Raw genomic sequence first — 16,290 nt, forward strand, 5'->3', positions numbered from 1 at the left:
AGGAATGGGTTATCTTTGTCTCACGGTGAAATTTTCGCCTATTAGGGTTTGGAGTATTCTCAGCGTTATTACAGTTTTGTTTTTTTTAATGAAAGATTATATAGCTCTCTGTTATGTATTGTTATTTTTTTCATTTTTAACATATGATTTGTAAACATTTGAGTGTATTCCTCTTAGTGGGATCTTGTGCTGGTGTTTGGGTGAGACTTTTAGGTGATCTCAAACTAAATACACTGACAGTGTGCTCTTGGAATCTACATCTATTCCCTATTTGAACCAATTCCCCTTTGTCTTATCTTTTCTTGTGTGCTTCAATTTTAATTTTAGAACTTTTTACTGGCGCTGATATGACATTAATGTGTTGCAAGCTCCGTAAAACTCTTAAAAACAAAATTTAAAAAAAAAAAATTTTTGGTAATTAAAATTATTTTAACTTTGAATCTTTTAGAGCAAAGATGACTACGCCTCGATGGATCCCCAGCTAGAAAGACAGGTGGAAACCATCCGTAACTTGGTCGACTCTTACCTGAAAATCGTCAACAAGACTCAACGAGACCTCGTACCGAAGTCCATTATGCACCTCATCATCAGCAATGTAAGGACCATTTCTATTAGAAAACGGTAGAGGCTGGCTGCCCGAAGCCTGTGATCGTGAAAATACTAATGAAAGAGTGACAAATGGAGAGGCTATCGTATGGGAATGATACCGACAAATGGACGTTTCGGGTTCAAACCCTTCGTCAGTACAACAGCAATACACAAATTAACGTGGAAAACAAATAAAATAAAATATTTTATTTTATTTTATTTGTTTTCCACGTTAATTTGTGTATTGTTCTGCTGATGAAGGGTTTGTACCCGAAATGTCCATTGTCTGTGTGTATCGTTCCCATGCAAAGCCTCTCCATTTTTCACTCTTTTGATCACTTCTATTACGTAGTAATACATTAATTATCCTCTTTGGTCTCGTATTTTTTAATTATTATTATTTTTTTTTTTTTTGTATTGTTGTGTTATCATCAATATTATTTATTATCAAAGGAGTTCTCTGAAGACATAAGACGACTCAACCTGCAGGAGTTACCTGGTTTCGACAGTAAGGATTTTTTGCTACCCTTTGGACAGGAAGCTAGTACATCACAAATTAAATAACTGAACAAGCGTGTATGAAAGGTGCCAGACAAAGCAAGAAAGAAAAATTTTTTTTTTTTAATTTCACCATCAAAAATCAGTCGACCTCTTATATTTTTCTTTCTTGCTTTGTCTGGCACCTTTCATAGACGTTTGTTCAGTTGATTATCTTACACCAGTGCCTGCTCCTTAATTTCTTAATTTGATACAGATACAATCCAAATTAATTTTTGCCAGCCGTAAGAGAGGCAGCTTCCCAATCACTGTTTTTTTTGGCCACCTGTTTTCCTATCTGGAATTTGGTGTATCTGAGGCTGTGATGAAAGGTCATTGATATTACATGTGACACTACAAGACACAGATGATGTTTATATTTTAATTGGATTCAGTAGTCTGATGTCACGCAGCCCGGCAACGGTGGCCATCTTGGTTCTAAACAAAGAAAATCATTACTTTTTATTCTTCATGCTGGCTAGAACTTTTCATTCCCTTTTCATATGCCTTTTGATCAGAATGTGTAAAAGTCAAAACATGATCAAATTTATGTGTTTTTTTTTTTCTCTGGATACGTTTTTATGCTCGCCGGAGAAATATTTCATACGGGCACCGCCATTGTTCTGATAGTTTAGAGCCAGTGTTACTAAGTTACCATGCGTCATTAGGAACGAAGTGACGTTATGACTATTGAATCCTATTTCTTTAGCAGAGAACTGTGTCAGAAGTAAGCTCAAAGGGCTTTACAAGGGGTCCCTGACCAACAGCAACACATAACATGTACAACGAGACATAAAGATAGAGACACCGCTGTTAAAAGCCAGGTACTCATTTTACACCTGAGTATGGTGATAGGATGTGAGTTAAAGAGCCTTTTCCAAGGACTCAACTATGTGCAGAAAAGAGGCTCGAACCCAGGACCTTCCGATCTGAAAGCGAGACCACATAGCTGCACAAATCACATTTGATTCATTAATGATTCATGATTCATGAAAATACCAATTGCATTTCAATTTTTTTTTAATTTGACTCATTCTTATAGAATACGTTTGTTTTTTTTTTTGTTTTTTTAGTTGTTATCGAATTTCTTTGATCCAGTTAATTGTAACTTTGAAATAATTTGGACCTCACTTCACATCTGGTTTGTAATCATCTTTTATCTCAGCTGATTGGCCACATTTAAAGATTAATTTCCCTCCAAATTACAAGACGACATTTATTCCCTGGCTGTTGTTTTTAACATCTAATTAAGATGACTATGATAGCATTTAAATGACCCTCAAAAACTTTGCAAAGTCCCAGGTTTGAGAGTTTTTTTTGCCAAGATTAGGGTTATTTAAATCAATCGATATTTGAAGGACAAGTTTTCTGGCCAAATTTTTCAAATATATGTTCATAGCTGCCAACCAGTACGATAATATCGTACTTAGTACGATTTGGCCAATCCAGAAAAAGAAAAAAAAATCCAGAAAAAAATAAAGAAGAAAATCTGATAAAAATTATCTTGGGAGAAAATTTTCGCCGTACACCGTACCCCGCATTTCGCAAAAACACCAGAGATGGTCTCGGAGCTTTTTTTCCCCGTACACTGTACACCGCATTTCTCTTAGTATTACAGTTCTGACCATTCTAGTACTGAAGTACATTAATAAATATGCCATTTTAAGACATGAATTGGGCGTCCGCGCCGCACCGCACCGCGTATAATAATACGTTTTTGCATTTTGAAAAGTTGGCAGCTATGTATGTTTTTTTCCAGGGTACGACACGACAGTCTTGTGTCTGTGAATCGATTTCACTTGTGTCATCGCGATACACGCTTGACCAGCTTTTGCAATTTTGTAGCAATGACTATGAAAAATGTTTTTTTCTCTTTTTGAGGAAATTTTTTGTCTAAAATCAAAGCCCTATCTCCACTGAGTAAAAATGTTTTTGAATTTTGAAAATCCATTCATAAATAAACAAGTTATGCAGTTTCAAAGGTGTCATTTATTTGGATGACCCGCGAAGAGGAAAAAAACGCGAAAATATGGGACGCTTTTTTGGCTTTTTTTTTCGACCTTTGTTTGTATCTTGCGTAATAAGTGGATTAAAAGATTGAAACTTGAAGAGCAAATTAAGATGGTGTTTTGTAAAATACGGGAAAAGTACTCGTCATATTCATATGAAATTTTACAACCAAAAAGAAGAAATGTCCATGTATTACCTAGTCAGCGACAAAACCTCCAGGCCCGGTAGTTTTAGAAATATTTTACTCCAAAGAGTAAAAATCTATTTGTAACGGTATTCTGGTGATCGCACGAGTTTTGTCGCTTGACATAATCTAAAATGACCTTTTTTCTAATTGTGTGCCAACTTTCAGTCATATTCATCGATAAACAACGTCATAATTAATTTTTTAAAATAGCATATACGAAACGGCTTCATCCCATATTTTGACGCGAATTCGGGCACTTCGTGAGCGAAAAAGAGGCCCAAAGATTTGTGCGGGATAGTCATTGCTACATTGTGATCAGTTTGTGCTGTGTTGGTTACGTCCTCAACCTGCCCTGTGTTGCTTTAAACCAAAAGACAGTCCACTCGCTTTGAATCGACCAGGCCACCATCAAATGGTTTTTAACCATTGAGCATTTATCCACTTAACGTGCTCAAAGCGCTTTACAAGGGGGTCCAAGCCTACAGCAACATTTAACGTGTAGAACGAGACATGTCGCCTGTTGGGCGATATTACAATTTTTTTTTTGACAGAGACAATGCTGTTCACATTCCAGTACTCATTTTACACTAGAGTATAGTGAGAAAATGTGAGTAAAGAGCCTTTTCCAAGGACTCAACTATACAACGCTCAGAGCGGGATTTTAACTCTGGACCTTCCGATCTGAGGGCAAGTGTCATACCACTAGACCACATAGTTGCACGATAGAGAGATGATGTTGATTTATATCTAGACCTTGAATCTTCCCCTTAATTGTTCCAGTTATATAGTGAAAATGTTGCTGCTTGAAGCTCGAAGGAAAACATAACGATATAATATATAGAATTGTAAGCTTCTATTTATTAGACGAAGACAGATACTGTGGACGATTCAGGTTATCCCTTTATCAGCAAAACATGATGAATGAAACACTACAGACGAATGAGATAATGTGATTGTGATAGTGGTGTTGTAAAGGGAAAACCTGAATCGTCCACAGTATCCGTCTTCGTCTAATAAATTGAAGCTTACAATTCTATATATATCGTTATTTTTTCCAGTAATAAAGTTAAAAATTAATATGTGGCATATTATCTTACACGAAAGCCTTTCCTCATTAGAGTAAAAGTCGGGATACGGTACAAATTTGGTTGATCCCACCATCCTGTTTATACTGGGTTGTTGTGACTGATCGGACGGCTAAAAAAGACTATCCGAAACCAGCAACTGACAGCAGAAGGATTGGCCAATCAAAAGACTATCCGAAACCAGCAACTGACAGCAGAAGGATTGGCCAATCAAAAGACTATCTGAAACCAGCAACTGACAGCAGAAGGATTGGCCAATCAAAAGACTATCCGAAACCAGCAACTGACAGCAGAAGGATTGGCCAATCAAAAGACTATCCGAAACCAGCAACTGACAGCAGAAGGATTGGCCAATCAAAAGACTATCCGAAACCAGCAACTGACAGCAGAAGGATTGGCCAATCAAAAGACTATCCGAAACCAGCAACTGACAGCAGAAGGATTGGCCAATCAAAAGACTATCCGAAACCAGCAACTGACAGCAGAAGGATTGGCCGGCCAATCAAATGTGCTTAAGTTTGAACCTCGTATCAAAGATCACATGTTTCGTAAGATGTGTGAACGTGGGTCAATCGAGTATTTCACTCTCCGATCACATTGACATCAGTCCAATCACATTTTCACCGTTTTGGTCACGTCGTTGTCATCAGTGTCCAGCGAGGTCGGATAAGTCGGATAAAGTCGGATTTTTTACCTTAAGGTCAGATTGGTAGGAAAAAATCGGATAATTGCACCCGAGGTTGGATTTTTTAAGTGATCGTGGAATTCCGAGCGGAAATGCGAAACGCGTTTGCAAGGAATACGCCGACTGCTAGAATCAAGTCGACCTAAGCCTTCCCACCTATGAAAATACTGGATAATACCGAATCCAAATAAAGGAGAGTTAACTACCTTGAAAGCTCTTCAATGTCGGTGATAATTTAATACAAGTATTGACCACATGGTTGACTTGATCATACGGTTCACTTTCTTCAGCCGTTTTCAGTCTCAAATTTAGTTTCAGTTTGGCCGTGCTTTGACTTTTAAATTGCTAGGTAGGATTTTTTGGGGGGAGGTAGGATTTTTAAGTCTGATAATCTGCTGGACACCCTGATTATTTTGACACGTAGATATCTCCTTATACTAATTCTGTGAATAACGGGTCAGCAACCGATCGGATGTTGCAAATTGATGACTGGATCCTTCAAATTTTGCACCAATTATTAGCAACCACACAAACCTCTTGCTGGTAGGGGCTAAGAGTGGCCAGGCACATGAGACGACATTATGAGGCACGTTTGGTTTGCATTGCTACTAAATCTTTTAAACCAGAACACTGAATAGAACTAATTGCGATGTCAATGCTGCTAAAATTTGTAACCTCTTTTAACTTCTCCCGTATTTACGAGAGAAAAAGAAAAATTTAATGCCAGGTGATTTCATTTGGTTGTAACTGAAACAGAAAAAACTATTTCTAATGTATACTGGTTTTTAGCCAGTCTTTTTGCGAGTGACAGGAAGGGGAAAAAACTGACCAGATCCTGACGTTTACCCTAGCCCATGATACGGCTGATATAACAAATCTTCTCAAGTATACCGAATGAATTATGGGAATGCAGGGAATGGTTTCTGGATATTTATACACATTATTCCTTTTAAATTTCATGATTGGTGTACGTGTAACTGAGTTGTATTTCAATGAGAAAGAGAATTTGCTCGTTTTACCACTTGCTCCTGTTCTCTCTGTCACTAAGTATATATAAGACACGATTTTTAAAATTTCTATTTGATCACAACCTCAACTAACCTATTTCAGATCCACAATTTTATAGCGTCTGACCTTCTAGCCCACATTTACTCCACTGGGGAGCAGGTAACTAATGAGGTCACCAACACAACCTCCAACAACAACGCCTTCACTGTCCGCGTCCTTGTACTGTTTGGTGGAGGATGGCTTGATGACCGTCTTTGTCCATGTTCTCTGCTATTGCCGATGTCACCCATTGTCTCTAAACTGTATTATTATGTCAGGTTGATTCAATCCTCTAAATTAATTTTGTAGCCAAAAATTTGAATTCGGTCGATTCAGTTTGTTTTATTTAGAAAAATGAATTTAGTTGGGTTTTTTTAAAAACTCTCTCCTTACCAGCCATTTTTTTAGAATTTGCTCCGAAATTTCACACCCACCCGACACAAAAATAGACTTTTCCTAATCAAACAAAAAAGTAAGAAGTGCATTCTATACAGAATGTTGTTCGGCATAACTATGTCTACAACAGTGTTTAGTATTTATAGCTGTAATCAAAGCATTTCATTAGATTTTATGATGTACAAGAGAAATCCGAATGAGAAAAGTGTCTTGTTGCATCGTAACGAATGTGACGATTTTCATATGGGTGGTAAGGAGAGGGTTAAGATGGAATTACTAAATTTTGTAATTTTAGACATTTTAACTTTAAGCACACTTTTCGGACATCTGCTTGCTTCACCGTGACATAACATCAGATTGAGCCAAGGGGTCTCGCATTTTTATTATTATTATTTTATTTTTTGTCACCATAGTCTCGCCATGTTGTCTGTCATGTGACTTGATGCATCCTCCAATCCACTACTGACTCCCCCCCCCCCCCCCCACCTTTCCCACGCTAACCTTTTTCGTTTTTTACCTCACCTTATACTTATATTGTTTGTTTTTTTTATTTCAGCATCCATGCATTCTAATTGTTTTCATTTCATTATTTTCTTGTTTTTAAAAACTTTGTGTAATGATTTTATTTTTTCTTCTCTCCTTGTTGCATGTCGCATGCTTTTTGGCTTTGTATGTGGTAATGTATTGTCTCTTTCGTATTTTCGTACAGTGTCTTATTATTATTATTATTATTATTATTATTATTATTATTATTATTATTGTTATTATTATTATTATTATTATTATTATTATTATTATTATTATTATTATTATTATTATTTGTTTGTATGTATAACAAACGATGTTTGGTTTGGTTTTTTTTCCAACTGTAGCCGTTATTGGTAGGGAAGTCTATACACATGGTATTTAATACCACTGATCAATTTTACCTTTTAAAAAAAACAACTTGTTTTTTGTTTTATACAGCAAATTTAACCCCGTCCCCACCCCCCTTATTCCTCATAGAAATTTAAAGCTAAATTTAACTCTCTCCTTACCAGCCATTATCAGAATTTTCCTCAAAACTTCACACCCAATTAACACAAAAATACATGTTTTATCACTCAAACACAATAGCAGTAAAGTTCTTGCGATGCATAATTTCTTTAGCAAAATATACTCTACAACACACTGCTCATTTTCTGTAAATTTTATGATGTACAAAAGAAATTTGAATCAGAAAAATGTTGGTTGTATCGTAACGAATGTGACGATTTTCCTGTAGTTGGTATGGAGAGGGTTAAGTCTTTTTTTAAACAATCTTCAAAGGGTGGTGGTCAGAATTTAAGAAAAGAAAATGAATGAAATCAATGATTTGTAGGTAAGATTGGAAAAGGGAGCAATTAACCACAACAATAAGTCTGCAATCACGGGATTGGAATAATTTTGTGTACGATTTTATTTTGAATGTTTGTATTTTCATTTTGTTTATCACTGTTTACGTCCTGTTCATTTATGTTTGCATTGCACTTGTACAAGCGCTGCTTTCGTGCATTTTTATATATATATAAAGTCTTGCCAGAGATCAATGTATGCATAATTAATAACAACGATGTCACTGACTGAGGATGACGTGGACAACAATGAAGATGACAGAAAGCCTCAAGAGTAACACCCAATTCGCACATTTTTGCCCCCCCCCCCCCCCCCCCCCCCCCCATATTTCAGTGGTTCCCGCTGTGACATTAACATTTGCAGCTCATTTTCCATTCTTCCTTCTTTTTCTTTCTTTTTTTTTTTTGGTGTTTTTGACGTGTCACCCAATATTTTTGTTTGTCTGTCCCCCGCCCCCTTCTTTGCCCCCCCCCCCCCATGTGATTTGATCACAACCCAGATGAAGGCATACATTAAAGATGATTTGTTACCAAACCTCTACTCAGACGATCAGGTGGGATTATTTATTCTATACGTCAGTCATCTTTAAAAAAAATAACAAATTGAGCTTTTATACAGCGCAATATCCACTAAACGTGCTCAAAGCGCTTTACAAGGGGTCCCTTCAAGACATGACGCCCTATATTTACGCGAGGACGAGAGACAGACGCATGCGCACAACCAACATGATGTTCTCTCGTCTCTAATAACTTTCCCACCGGTGACGTCACAGACTATGGACGACGTCCAATCAAGGGATGCTACTCTTCCACTAATCTCATTCCCTATAGGGACAAAGTATCAATTTAGTTCCCATTTTTGCAACCTCTTGAGAAGTGATTACCAAGCTATTCCAGCCATTATTTTGGTAACAGATCTTCGATTTTATGAGTTAAACACACAGTTGTGAGAAGAAGTCAGCATAAGAAATAATTCTGGTGTTTTTACAAGGATTCAAATCCAAATTTATTTTCATCTACTGATCCATAAATGAGTCATCACTATCGTTGTGTTAAAGTTGTCACTGTCTTTTCTTCTGCTATTCATAATAAGTGTCCTTTAGAGATTTTATCATCAACTCTGAATTTGACGTCTGGTTGGTTACCAATTATTTTCAAGTCAAAGCTAGATAAATTTTCCTCTCTACTTTTGTTCTTTATTTATTTTAAAAATTTGTTATTTATTTAGTTTTATTGATTTTTTGTTTGTTTGTTTTGCTTTGTTTTTGGTTTGTTTTTCTTTGTTTTTTGGGGGTTTTTTGTGTTTTTTTTTTTTTTTTTTTTTTTTTTTTTGGGGGGGGGGGGGATTGTACTTTTATATAGCATGTCTTTTTGAATTAAAGTGCTATTGTTTGGGAATTGGGAATACACACTGTTACAATTACCATTCAATGTTCGATGTTGTTTGCACTTACACGTCTGTCACTCGACATAATAACCAATCGACATTTTTAGATGTAATGACTTGCTTTAATGCATTTTGAGCTTTCCATTTCTAATGTATGTCAACAATGGCTATGAAAACATGTATCCAATCGTTTTTACCCGTATCAATTTAAAAAGCTATTTGCTTTTATGTGTTTTGCTTTTTTTATATATATATATATATATATAGCGCGATATCCACTAAACGTGCTCAAACCATTTAACAAAGGGTTCCTGACCAACAGCAACAGGTAACATGTGGAACGAGACATAATGCTTGTTAGGCGATAATACAATTTTTTTTCCCCCGACATAGACAACACTGTTAACGGCCAGGTACTCATTTTACACCTGAGTACGGTGAGAGAATGTGAGTAAAGAGCGCTTTCCAAGGAGTCAACTATGCGTCGTCCAAGGCTCGAACCCAGGACCTTCAAATCCGAAAGCGAGTGTCGTACCACTAGACCACAGAGGCACACCACGTGTTGATGTCTGTTGTGTTTTGCACAGTTCAAGTTTTAAGGATGACTAAAAATACATTTGATAATCTTCCATGCAGTCTTTAAAAAAATGAAAGTTTCTAGTTTTATTTTATCCATGGAGCTAAAATCTTTACATAAAACAAGACATAGATTTTTCATGTTTCCTTTTTTAAAAGTAATAAACAAAAAAAAGAATGTAACAGTTTTAAAAAAGAAACAAAGTACCCAACACGGAACGTTTCAGGCTCAAAACTCTTCCTCAGCCAACAACAACAATAAAAACGACAAGAGAAATTTGGTAGGTAGGTCCTCTCTCTCGGCAAAAAAAATCCTGGAATGTGTTTTTCATGGTTCAGAGTTTTGAGGATGACTAAAAGCATCCCAAGATTTTTATTCTCGAAAGATGACGTACCAAATTTATCTGGCATAGATCTGGAATTTAGTCATGTATTTATGTTTTTATTGATTTTTTGTTGTTGGCTGAAGAATGGTTTTGAGCTCGAAATATTCCGTGTTTGGTATTTTGTTCTTTTTTCAAGCTGTTGTATTTTTTTTAATTTTTTTTGTTTATTACATTTTAAAGTCCACATCTTCTGGCAGCTTGGTGTCCTTTGACCTATATATCCTTTGATGTCCTTGGTTGATTTTCAGTGTCTTGTCATTTGTTTTTGTGTCTGGTGTCTGCGTTGGTGTCTGGTGTCTTGATTTAATTTATCCATTATTATTATTATTACTGTAAATGGTGACAGGCGTTATGCTTGTCTATAGGTTGGAATTTGTGTTTGAATATTATTTAAATAGAGTAGGTTATAATCCTATAATTAAACGTTTATCTTTCAACTCAATGATACAATAATGGGAAAAAATTGCCACAAAATGTTATACAATCTGCAGTGATGGGTACTTCGCCTTTTGCAGGCGGGGACGTACACTCCTCTAAGCTTGGTGAGAAGTTGCCAGGCTTTGATACCAGTAAGAGGAGACATTGGGTGGCTGCGAATCGGCTTCGGTCGAGAACTGCCTAACGGCAAGTGCGCTTCATCGGTGGGGTCTTTCTACCTGTCCAATATGTATCCGCTGTGGGCAAGAACCTGAGACTGCAGAGCATCTCGTCGAACGGTGTGTTGTGACGATGCTACCCGGCGGGTTTGCGACGGTGCACGAATGCGGACCAGACTTTGCTGATTGGGTCAATCGTCATAACTTAGTAGTGTGAGAACCATAAGAGGCTGTTGCTGATTGGGTCGTTCGTCATAACTTAGTAGTGTGAGAACCATAAAGGCTGTGCTGATTGGGTCAATCGTCATAACATAGTAGTGTGAGAACCATAAGAGGCTGTTGCTGATTGGTCGTTCGTCATAACATAGTAGTGTGAGAACCATAAGAGGCTGTTGCTGATTGGTCGTTCGTCATAACTTAGTAGTGTGAGAACCATAAGAGGCTGCTACCTTTTGCAGATAAAGATGTTGAACTTGAACACAAATACATTTTCGATCAAGTATCAGGGTCCCATTAATTATATCATATTATCATGCTTTACCTTCAAGTCCATATCCAAAAATCAGTTGTTTCTGAATAAGCTTAAAGGAATATTTAGTAATAAAATAAAATAATTTATTATCATTTTAAATTTGACATTTAAATTTTATTTGTTTATTTATGTTTTTTAAAATAAAAAGTTAAAAGTTAGAATTCTTGAACAGTTAGATATTATTAATTATAGGTACAGGTTTTTTAAAAATCATTCTTTCACTCACTAAGTCCCAAGGATAATTAATCAGGTTTTTCTTTTCTTTTCTTATCTCTTTTCTTTTCTTATCTTTTTTCTTTTCTTTTCTTTTTTCTTTTCTTTTCTTTTCTCATCTTTTTTCTTTTCTTATCTTTTCTTTTTCTTTTCTTTTCTTATCTTTTTTCTTTTCTTATCTCTTTTTTTTTCTTTTTTTCTTTCTCTTTTTTTTCTTTTTTTTCTTTTCTTTATCTTTTTTCTTTTCTTTCTTATCTCTTTTCTTTTCTTTTCTTATCTTTTTTCTTTTCTTTTCTTATCTCTTTTCTTTTCTTTTCTCTTTTCTTTTCTTATCTTTTTTCTATTCTTATATTTTTTCTTTTCTTTTTTCTTTTCTTTTCTTTTATCTTTTTTCTTTTCTTTTCTTATCTTTTTCCTTTTCGTATCTGGCTTTAGAACACCATGATGGAGGAGTCCGTCGAGGAGTCCCAGCGCAGGGAGGAGATGCTTCGCATGTACCACGCCACCAAAGATGCCCTCAAGATCATCGGGGAGGTGTCGTCGTCCACGGTCTCCACTCCCACGCCTCCCCCCGTCAAGGACGACTGGCTGGTTCCCGAGAGTAACGGCAGTGCTGGAGGTGGCAGTGGGGGATCTGCCTACAACAAGTGAGATGCAGGAAGAATATTTTTTTTTTTTAATTTGAGCTTTTATATAGATAGAGCAATATCCACTAAACGTGCTCAAAGCGCTTTACAAGGGGTTTAAAATTGAAACCACTGGCTTCTCTGGAATGGTTACACAGCCAACTGTTGTAACAGCATGTATACATTGCGCTTTTATATAGCGCAATATCCACTAAACGTGCTCAAAGCGCTTTACAAGGGGTCCCTAGCCAACAGCAACATTTAACGTGTAGGACGGGACATGACGCCTGTTAGAAAATAGTACTTTTTTTTTTCAACCCTGTTAGCATTCAGGTACTCATTTTACACCTGAGTACGGTGAGAGAATGTGAGTAAAGAACTATTGACACCCTGAATGTAGTGGGAATTTCCAATTAGTTTTGTTTTCATTCTTTATTTACTGTATTTCCAGCTATTTTACAGATTATTCCATAATAATCACTACCATCATCATCATCATAGTCACCATCATCATCATCGTCATCACCATCATCATTGTTCTGTAGTGTTTCATTCATCCTGTTTTGTTGATAAAGGGGAAACCCAAAACATCCATTTTATCTGTTTTCGTATATTATTAGATTGAAGCTTACATTCAATTTCACATTGTTATTGATTTCCTTGAGCTTCGAACAGCAACATTCAATCTTAAATACAATTATATCATCTTCAACTATGTTCTCCCCCCCCCCCTCCCCAACCCACAGTCGGCCACCCAGCCCTGCCCGCCCTAGAGCACCTCCCCTTCCCAACAGACCTGGGGACCAACCCCTCATGCCCACCAGAGCAGCACCTGGAATTCCCAACAGACCAGCTCCAGAGAGACCTGTACCAAACATCCCAGCGTAAGTATTTTTTTAAAATCCACATCTGTTGTTCCTCATTTCCATTTAGTCAGATAAACAAATAAAATAATTCTCCAACAAGATCTTGGGAAAGAGAGAAAAATAATAAGCCTCTTGTCTTAACTCACTCAACCCTAACACCGACTATATCCGTAGTTTACCCGGGTTATTTTTACCCCGTGCCTATTTATTACATTTTTCTGTAACAAATTATAGGCGAAGTATCAAAGCTAATGTTTTTAGTTTTTGCATGTTAATGGTCGTTGAATAAAACTATCTATGTACATGCTCATTTTTTAATACATTTTTTCCAGTTTCGAAGTGTAGAAAAAATCTCTAGGATTGAGTGAGTTAAGGGCAGGGCAGGGGGGTGTGGGGCAGTGTTATCTTTCATTCAAAGAGGACCTGTGTATTTTGAGAATTGACATTCAGTCCTTGATTTAGGCCTATCGTGGCCATAATATAAAAGAGTTCTTTCTTTTTTTATATTCTTGGTCTATTTTAGCCAGAATATTTTTGTATTCGTGGATAGCTCACACGGTAGAGCCATGCTCTCACCTGCCAGGCGGAGTTGTCGTAGCGGGTGGTTGGATGGGGGCATCACCCTTGAATCATATACCTATGATGTTCGCATGGGTGTACGATCCGACAGTGATGTCGTTTCTTCTTCTCTTTACTAGCCTATCCTGCTTCTTTGGTTTGTGATTGTATTTTTGACAGGGGATATTTTTTTCTGTAAATCTTCTGTCTGTTTGTTCTTGGTTATTTATAATTTAGCTTATGATATCTTTAGGTTATGATTTTGATTTACATTTGTACTATTTTTGTTAGATTGCTTGTTTTTTTGTTTCAGCGGTCTCTCATATAACCTCAATTGTGTTGGAAGAGACCTAAAGCAACAAACAAAAAAAAGGAGTTGTCGTACCAATAAGGTCGCAGGTTCAAACCCCACCACCGCCGCGAAAAAATTTTTATTCTCTATTGTCTTCTGGCACTTTTCTACTCACTTCATCTCTTGTTGTTACCAACATAAGTGCCTGCTCCATTCACTTTTCTGAATTAAAAATTCTCTGGAAGTTGATCAAAGGAATGGAATGACCTATTTGACAATTTTTTAATAGCAAATTTTATTTGTATTCCTTGACTTCATTTGATAAATAATAACGTGAAGTTGAATGTAAGCTTCAATTTAATGACAAAAACAGATCAAATGAACGTTTCGGGTTTCCCCTTTATCAACAAAACAGGATGATTGAAACACCATTCATCTGTGGTGTTTCAATCATCCTGTTTTGTTAATAAAGGGGAAACCCGAAATGTTCATTTGATCTGTTTTTGTAATTAAATTGAAGCTTACATTCAACTTCACGTTATTATCTATTTCTTCGAGCTTTGAGCAGCAACATTAATTTACACTTGACTTCATTTGACAGTCGACCAGGAGGCAACAACCAACAACCGCCAGCTAGAAATGTTCCCAGGATTCCAGACAGACCCTTAGTGCCACAACGACCGAACTGAGACAGAGATGGTCACTCGATGATAATGATGATGATGATGTTGATATTGATGATGGTGGCGGCAGCGATGATCATGATGATAATAATGATGATGATGGTGGCCCTCAAATCTTTCCCACTGTGCAATGGAATGGAATGTATGTTGTGAAATTATAACAGAATGTGATCGTTTCCATTTGAATGATGTTACATTTGTGTTGATTCACTTCTTATGTTGTTATTGTTTTATTTTTTATTATTATTATTATTATTATTATTATTATTATTATTATTATTATTATTATTATTATTATTATTATTATTATTATTATTATTATTTTTATTATTGTCATAATCATAATCATCACTACCACTGCTACTACTACAACAAGACTGTAGTCATCTGAAGAGGATTATCTACATACAATTATATTTTTGTTACACACCAACAAGATACACCGCGTACCAGTAAAGCGGGTGGTTGGATGGGAGCATCACCCTTGAATCATATACCTATGATGTTCGCATGGGTGTACGATCCGATAGTGGCGGGTGGTTGATGGGAGCATCACCCTTGAATCATATACCTATGATGCGGGTGGTTGGATGGAGCATCACCCTTGAATCATATACCTATGATGTTCGCATGGGTGTACGATCCGATAGTGGCGGTGGTTGGATGGGAGCATACCCTTGAATCATATACCTATGATGTTCGCATAGGTGTGCGATCCGATAGTGGCGGGTGGTTGGATGGGAGCATCACCCTTGAATCATATACCTATGATGCGGGTGTTGGATGGAGCATCACCCTTGAATCATATACCTATGATGTTCGCATGGTGTGCGATCCGATAGTGGCGGGTGGTTGGATGGAGCATCACCCTTGAATCATATACCTATGATGCGGGTGGTTGGATGGAGCATCACCCTTGAATCATATACCTATGATGTTCGCATGGGTGTACGATCCGATAGTGGCGGGTGGTTGGATGGGGGCATCACCCTTGAATCATATACCTATGATGTTCGCATGGGTGTACGATCCGATAGTGATGTCGTTTCTTCTTCTCTTTACTAGCCTATCCTGCTTCTTTGGTTTGTGATTGTATTTTTGACAGGGGATATTTTTTTTTCTGTAAATCTTCTGCCTGTTTGTTCTTGGTTATTTATAATTTAGCTTATGATATCTTTAGGTTATGATTTTGATTTACATTTGTTCTATTTTTGTTAGATTGCTTGTTTTTTTGTTTCAGCGGTCTCTCATATAACCTCAATTGTGTTGGAAGAGACCTAAAGCAACAAACAAAAAAAAAAAAAAAATCATCCGTAAAGAGCTATTTCTACTGTGAAGTATTTTAGTCACCGATAATACATTTCTATAAAAGCAATTTGATTTTACACACAATATGCAACCCAGTACCATTTTACTCATTATTATATTATTATAAAACATCAAAAATGTTCCCAGTATTTTGTTAAGAGGAAGAAGGAACCTGATGTCAAAATCATTGAGTTGTGTGCACCGAAAGGTCCGACTTCGTTGAGTAATCGTAGAATTTTCTCTCAAAACGGCAGGCTTTTTATTCCTTAAAATTTCTTTCTTTTTTCTTTTTTTTTGTCATTGTTTTTTTGGGGGGGTTTTTTTGTTTGTTTTGTGTGTGTGTGTGTGTGTGTGTGTGT

At 36.6% G+C, this 16,290-nt stretch overlaps 1 protein-coding gene across 6 annotated transcripts in view; it reads left to right on the forward strand.

Annotated features, from left to right (window-relative positions):
- LOC144980299 (dynamin-1-like) overlaps positions 1-14,817 on the forward strand; it is a 75,505-nt gene extending 60,688 nt beyond the window's left edge. For 4 of the 6 annotated variants that reach the window (XM_078927948.1, XM_078927950.1, XM_078927952.1 and 1 more), the window contains 5 exons: positions 449-595; positions 6,203-6,259; positions 12,034-12,245; positions 12,971-13,108; positions 14,542-14,817. In XM_078927948.1, the coding sequence (XP_078784074.1) occupies positions 449-595; positions 6,203-6,259; positions 12,034-12,245; positions 12,971-13,108; positions 14,542-14,629 (642 nt within the window). In that variant the 3' untranslated portion in view covers positions 14,630-14,817. Of the gene's footprint in view, positions 1-448; positions 596-6,202; positions 6,260-8,408; positions 8,463-12,033; positions 12,246-12,970; positions 13,109-14,541 lie in introns of all 6 variants that reach the window. The other 2 variants (XM_078927951.1, XM_078927953.1) reach the window with 1 other exon arrangement.
- The last annotated feature ends 1,473 nt before the right edge of the window (positions 14,818-16,290 follow it).

The sequence above is a fragment of the Berghia stephanieae genome, chromosome 9 (genome assembly GCF_034508935.2).
Source record: "Berghia stephanieae isolate SIO BIC M18660-M18661 chromosome 9, UCSD_Bste_1.3, whole genome shotgun sequence".
NCBI lineage: Eukaryota > Metazoa > Mollusca > Gastropoda > Nudibranchia > Aeolidiidae > Berghia > Berghia stephanieae.